We start from the raw sequence: 7,179 nt of genomic DNA on the forward strand, positions 1-7,179 counted from the left end.
TGGTGCAGCGTTGCCTCGGAATTAAGAAGAAAAAACTGCGGAACCGTGCACCCGTACGTCTTTCCGAAAGCTTTAATCGAAAACACTTTATTAACACTTAAAAAATTACTAAGAAAGAGTCCAGGCTAAGCCCCACGGAAAAAACAGGAGCTCTGCGCGCTTCACCAATGCTGCTGCTGCTTTGTTCCCACACCGCAGGTGCTATTCCGCCAGGGATTGCTCAGGAGCCTGCCCAGCTCACTGTTTTGGACCTGACAGAGGGACCAGGTTTTAAAGTAGAGACCTCTGAACTAGGAGTAAAACGAGAAACGGCAGCGCAGTCCATCCCTGTGCCTCACATAGCCAGGAGCTGCTCCAACTCATCGAGTATTGCTGAACATTCCTTTATTTCTGCTTGGAAGGAAGAATGCTTCTCCAGGGACTGCTGCCTCTCTTCTTCTGCCAGTTTCCACTTAGCCATTGCCGTCTGTATGGAAAAGTCAGTGTACACAACATCTCACTAACATGACAGTGCAAGAATAGCAGAACTAAACTTCCAAAGCAGCTGCAACTAGAACAGGGGAAAAAAGCTCCAGACATTTTTGAACTCTTCAGTCTCACCTGCTAAGCTAAGGTTAGCCTAACTTGACTGGGACATCTTTCACCACGGTTCCTTGAGAAAAATGTTAACTTAACCACGACCAAACATTTGGCCTTATGTAATAGCAATTTCATTAAGTAGCTCAAGCTTCTTACCAAGAATTGCAGAGCTGTAATTTAATGACTATTTTGGTCAGTACACAGACAAGTTTATTATTGAAGCCGCTTGTGCTTGCATACTACTCAGCTCCCTGAGGTATCCCTGAGGTCACCGGTCTGCATGACTTCAGGTTAAGTCTTCTCCGTGTTCTTCCAGTGGTGCTTGCAACCACCTGCAACAGTCTTGAAAAACCTTTCTTTCTCGAGAAGAGCTGCTCTAAGCAGAGACAGCTCCATTTCCAGCACTGACAACCATCTTTACACAGGAACTGATCGAGCCTAATTTGAAAGCTATCAGTCTTTAGCATCGCTTCCATCTTCTATCTCGTTCCAAGTCGAATTGTGTATCATTAAGCTTTAAATGACTTTGATAAGAACTACCATTGCCCCTCCCAAACTTTGCTGTAAGCCCTCTATTTATAAGAGGAGTAACACATACCATTCCCTTACTGCACTTTGGGAAGATTAGTAAGGCTGCAGGCATTTGCTATCTAGAGACCAGAGCAGCATGAGGTGGAAAACAAGCTTTAAAGTTTCTCTCAGCACCAGATGCTCACTACCTGTCTGACTCTGAAACAAAGTCAGCCTTACCTGAAGTGCTTCCTTTTCTTTTTCAGCCGTTTGATTAAATACCCTCAGTTCTGCTATGAGCTTCTCAGTCAACAGCTGAAGAGCCAAAAGAAATGGTTTAATATAATGCAAATAAACACCTCTCAGCAGCCGTTTTTACACACAAACTTCTCACCAGAGCCCATTTAACTCACTGCCATTTCAAAATTCTCTTACCATTGTCTGCTTCTGGCATTCCTTTGTCTTTTCTTCCTCCTCCACAATGTTGCTGCCTGTAACTGATTTATGAGATACGTCTGTATATTAGATGTTCTTTGATAACTTCGCTTGTAGGAACTAACAGCTTCTCAAAATTACTTTCTACAGCAAGAGAAAGTAAATCGCTTTCAAAATTTATCCAGGACAGGACTGCCTGAAGGAAGTGTCTATTTCTCTTACATTAGAAAAAAAAATCCCCCACCAGTATTTCCTTGACAAAGGAGAAGCCAAATATTTTACAAATACTAACAATACAAAAAAAATAAGAGGAAAAATGTTCTGAAGAACTACCAGAACAGTATGTAAAATGCATAGCCCTTACCAGGATCAATGTTTCTGCTTTCTAAAATGACCATGCACGTCTCCTGAAATTTCTTGAGCTTCTCGACTTCTTGCGCCAGGCCTTCATTCTCCTCCTTTAATTCCTTTATAGTGCTCTGTCATTAACAAAGGTTTTAAGTGAATCAAGTTTCCAGGGGGAATTTCTTCCCATTAATCGGTAATGCTCAGTGCAACGCTAATGGCTTAACAGGTGCTCCTCTAGTACCTAGAATTACATCTTACCCTGCCATCTCTACCACTGCAGAGAAACAGACCCTTACTCCTGCTACTCGACAGGATTTATCACTTGCAAATGTCATAGCAATGGCTCAAAAAATTAATCCTAGAGATAAATTCCTTTTAGGCAGTTCTAGCACGTCTTTTCTTGTGCTCTATATAAATATTTCAAGAGTTTTATGTATAGAAGAGCAGCTAACTCCAGGAAGAAAGGGGCATCTTAGAATCTGTAGGCCACAGCATTATTCCCTGCATAATTCAGATATTACCAGGCAATCAGATAAGCTGATCAACCTCACGAGTTAAATGCAATTCTCCAGGAGAATCAATAAGCATGTGGATTAGGGTGATCCCGCTGATAGTGCCAGAAGCTTTTTTGAACATCCCATAGGAGGTCTCAAAGGCTCTTAAAGAAATTAAGCTGTGAGATAAAAGGAAAGATCATCTCACAGATTAGTAACCAGTCGAGAACTAGGAAATAAAGTGAGCTTGTACAACTGAAGGCTACAAGTAGGGCCTCTTGCACACGAAAGAAGCTGTGCTGTGTTCTGAAGTGATCAGCAAGAGGTGATGAATAACGGGGTACCAATTCTGAATCTAAACTTGAATTAAGAAAGTAAAATCTTTGGTGATTTTCACAGAATCACTGGGGTGGGAATAGACCTCTGGAAACCATCTGGTCCAACCCCTGCTCAAGCAGGGAATTCAGATGGAAGCTCCTGTGTTTGAGTTTCTGCCCATTGCCTCTTGTCCTGTCACTGGGCACCACCGAAAAGAGCCTGGCACTGTCTTCTTTACAGCCTCCCTTTGCATATTAATGTACATTGATAAGATTCCCCCAAGCCTTCTCTTATCCACACTAAGCTGTCCCAACTCTCAGTATTTCCTCACGGGAGAGATGCTTCAGCCTCTTCAATATTTTAGTGGCCCTTCATTGGGCTCTTCGCAATATGTCTTTGTCTTTCTGTACTTGGGAACCCAGAACTGGATACAACGCTCCAGGTGTGGCCTCCTCACCAGCAATGAGCAGATGGGAAAAAATTGCAGAAGCCTATCCAGATATTAAAAGACTATGCAATAATATGATACAATAGCACATGAGGAAACGTAAGGCTATGTACACCGATCTCTCAGTTGAATACACAAAAGAGAACAAGGTCACTCCCTCACAACTTTTAGAGCACAACAGTAACCAGAACTCAAATGTTCTTAGTCACTAAAATGTGACCATAAACACCCCCAAACCCACATCTCCAATGCCATGTGCTGTGGCACACCACATTTGTGACTGGTTAACACAACTAGGAAGGACTGGGCAAGTGAAACAAGGATGACTGAACAAAATAGCTTATCTACTGTAATAATATATTAAGACGAAAAAGATGTAATAGATCTCAAAGGATCAGTGTAAAGTACTGAATGATTATGTACTGTTTCTCTTCATGTAGCTAGGAAGAATCTGGTAATAGTGAGGCTCTTTTATTAGAATTTCATGCAAGTATATCACTGTGAACTGGAAACATTCTCCTGCAACGAGTTTGAGATGGAATTGAGTTCTGGTGGCTGTTAACAGCGATATGGATGCATTATCTAGCCATCTAGCCTTATCTATTTGCAGCACTGATGATTACCAAATATCTTTGGTGTTGTTGGCAGAAAGAACCCATCCCATTCAAACTCTACTGGCTTCCAACGGAGACTGGAAAATGAGTAAGCCAGTCCTTTGATCTAGCCCTGTAGGGGAGCAGAATATAAGAGCTACTCAAGGATTTCTACCCCATTCCCATCCTTACCTGTGCTCCTGTTAGTCTGGTGTGTAACTGCTGCTTGGCTGTTTCTAGCAGCTCATTCTTGGTTTTCAGCTCTGCTTCTAGTTTGTATCTGCTCAGAGGCCTATAGAGTCAAACATCAAAGACTTAAGTGCACAAACATCAATATCAGACACCTTTTACTTTCATAAACGTGTTCTTCTATGAAGGATTTACTCTTATTACTGACCAAGAGATTTCATCAGCAAATTTGGCAACAAAGCTGCATATGGTTAGAGCTCATCATAACCCTCTGAGAAGGAACGTTACTGCACAAGGACAACTAAGAGCAATGTGAGGAAACATACCCTCTTGTAGCAGTCTTCTTCAGAAGTGGTTCTACTTTCTTGGCAGATTTAGGAAACCTTAAAAGATATATAGAATACAATTATCAGATCACTGCATACTTACAGATTACTAAATCTGTTCATGTGACAAGATCTGATTGTCCCTCTGTATTCAGCACTGGTGAGACTGCACCTTGAGTACTGGGGTCAGTTTTGGGCCCCTCACTACAAGAAAAAGTTTGAGTTGCTGGATATGTTCAGAGAAGGGCAAAAAAGCTGGCAAAAGGATTAGAAAACAATACAAATGAGGAGCATCTGAGGGAACTAGGGCTGTTTAGCCCGGAGAAAAGAAAGCTGAGTAGAGACCTCATCACTCTCTACAACTAGTTGAAAGGAGGGTGCAGCAAGGATATCAGTCTCTTTTCTCAGGTGAAAAGTGATAGATAGGACACCAAGAAACAGCCTCAAGTTGCACCAGGGGAAGTTTAGGTTGGATATTAGGAAGAACTTCTACATGGAAAAGGTGGTTAGGCATTGGAATGGGCTTCCCAGAGAGCTGGTGGTGTCACCAACCCTGGAGGTATTTAGGAGATGTGTAGATGTGGCACTTAGAGACATGGTTTAGTGGTGGACTTGGGAATGTTGGCTAGTTGGACTTAAGGGTCTTTTCAAGGCTAAAGGGTTCTGCGAAATGCTACACTGTCTTTAGGACATTTGTCAAGTAATAAATCCATCTATACTTCACTTTCATTTACCCTTGATTTGTAGCTTTGAAGACACCATCTACTGGAATATTGGAGCTAAAGTTAAAATTAGGATCTTTGTTGAACTCTGGATCCAGTGTTTTACCGACACATTGTTTCTTTGAAGAAAAAGCCATCTGCATTTCTGCAAGAAAAAGACAACAATGAAAACACTATGTTCTACAACAGATCACCAAAATATGCAGTACTAGTGGATCATAAGCCTTCAGTTTGAGGAGATCACAGTTATATCTGACTAGAGTAAATACTTTAAGGTAGCAACAACTAAGGGCAATCTTCAAATTCCTCCCAGGATAAAGGGTCCAGGTAAGCTGCAAGTATCTCCTGGTAAACACTCTCAGAATGTAGTTATCAGACTAGCGCTAAGGAAATGAAGTTTGAAAATGATAACGCAGGCACAATAATAAACAAAATCTCAATGTCAAGTAGTCAGCAAGCCACAGTGTTCCAAGCAAAGTTGTTCAGTACTTGAAGTAAAACACACACAGCCCACTTGAAAGTTCTCAGAACTTTACATTTCTCTTCATTAGGAGTAGACACACTTCTTAAAATAACTAGAGAGAAGTAGCTTTCTCTGTAAAGTTTATAGCTTTAAACCACAGCTATTTGAGTATATAATGCCTTGTTAACACAGGGGATTTTTGATGTCGGTTTTATTTTTATCTTTTTTTCTTTTAGCAATTTAAGTCTCTTTAAGTGACATGGGACAGTTTGGGTTGGAAGGGACCTTAAAGGCCATCTAATTCCAACCCCCTGTCATGGCAGGGTCACCTCCCACAGACCAGGTTGCCCAAAGCCCCATCCAGCCTGGCTTTGAACACCTCCAGGGCACCCACAGCCTCCCTGCGCAGCCCGCTAGAGACCAGCTCCCACATTTTAACTTTTAAAGCCAGGTTCCTCACACAGCAGGAAACCGCTACAAGCACTAACAGCACCACCCCCCGCACGCGTAACAAAACGGGACCTGACCACCCACAAAACTCCCCTGACCGAAACCCACGGCCGCACCGCAGCTCCCTCCCAGGCCTCCCCCCAGCACCTTGGGCTCCCCCCGGGGCCTGGACTCACCCGCAGGGCTCCGGTTCCGCTCCGGTTCCGCTCCGGTTCCGCTCCGCTCCCGCACGGCCCGCCCGCACCCTCAGCAGCCGTTTGAACCGGAGCGGGCGCCCAACGGTCGGGCGGTGCCGCGCATGCGCACAAGCGCAGCGCGCATGGCAGCGGGGAAGGGCTCTCCCCTGAGGGGAGGCGCCGTGCAAATGGCGGTCGCCCTGAGGGGGCGGGCAGGGCTTTAACTGCCGCCCGCTGCCTCCCACCGCCGGGTGGACGCTCGGGGAGCGGAGATTTGGAGGTGTTTGAGGCCCTCAGGGGGGTTTTGCTCGCTGCTGAGCCTTGGGTGTGCCTCCTGTGCTTGAGGTGGCTCAAACCGCCCCGAGTGGGCTGTGTGAAGTGGTTAAATTTCTAAGTTCCTTTCGCTGTGAAAAAAACTGTGAAAACAGGGTTTTCAAAATGGGGGGATGTCCCTGCAAATGGTAACGGGAGGAGGTTTTGGTGCTGAGAGGATTGCAGTCGGCGTTGCTGCACAGCCGGGGAGCAGCTGTGGTTGCCAAAACACTGCCCCGAACGCCCAGTACTTGAGAGCTATAGCATGGAAATTTAAAACTGAAATATGCTTTACATTTCAAGAAGGGCTTTAGCTTTAAAAGAGCACATTCCTAATCTACATTAGGCAGTCATGAAATGTGCTATGTATTTCAAGAAGGGTTTTAGCTTTAAAAGAGCATATTCCTAATCTCCATTAGGTAGTCATGGTCCCTCTCCCACAGAGCCCAGAAAACTCCTGGATGTCAAAAGGAGTGATTCTCTTAAAATGTATATTTTCCTTCTGCTGATGATACTGGAAAGTGTGTTAAGCACTTAAAGAAAATTAACTGCAGCATTCTTGGTGAAAATGAAGCATCACGCAGATTTAGAAAAGTTTGTCATAAGCATTTATTTTACGTCAACGTGTAGAGGGAATGTTTTGTCTTTTTTTTTTTTTTTTTCCACAGACAAAGGCAAGGAAGTACCTGTTTTTCTGTTTGTTTCTGGTAGAGAAAAAACATGTAAAATTCAAGATTCATCGGATATGCAAATTTTAAAAAGTTACATCTTTGTAGCCTTGAGTGGAAATAAGCTATGGAGACGAAACACAAAGCA

General features: G+C 43.6%; 1 protein-coding gene across 1 annotated transcript; it reads right to left on the reverse strand.

The window, feature by feature from the left end:
- Nucleotides 1-54: 54 nt before the first annotated feature.
- KNSTRN (kinetochore localized astrin (SPAG5) binding protein) lies at nucleotides 55-6,203 on the reverse strand. Its single transcript, XM_013198413.3, has 8 exons — nucleotides 6,052-6,203; nucleotides 4,975-5,107; nucleotides 4,241-4,297; nucleotides 3,918-4,017; nucleotides 1,889-2,003; nucleotides 1,525-1,586; nucleotides 1,330-1,404; nucleotides 55-466 (listed from the first exon to the last, which is right to left on the reverse strand). The coding sequence occupies exons 2-8, from the start codon at nucleotides 5,103-5,105 to the stop codon at nucleotides 335-337; spliced, it is 672 nt and encodes a 223-aa protein (XP_013053867.1). The 5' UTR covers nucleotides 5,106-5,107; nucleotides 6,052-6,203; the 3' UTR covers nucleotides 55-334.
- Between the last annotated feature and the right edge of the window lie 976 nt (nucleotides 6,204-7,179).

This window comes from Anser cygnoides, chromosome 5 (genome assembly GCF_040182565.1).
Source record: "Anser cygnoides isolate HZ-2024a breed goose chromosome 5, Taihu_goose_T2T_genome, whole genome shotgun sequence".
Lineage (NCBI taxonomy): Eukaryota > Metazoa > Chordata > Aves > Anseriformes > Anatidae > Anser > Anser cygnoides.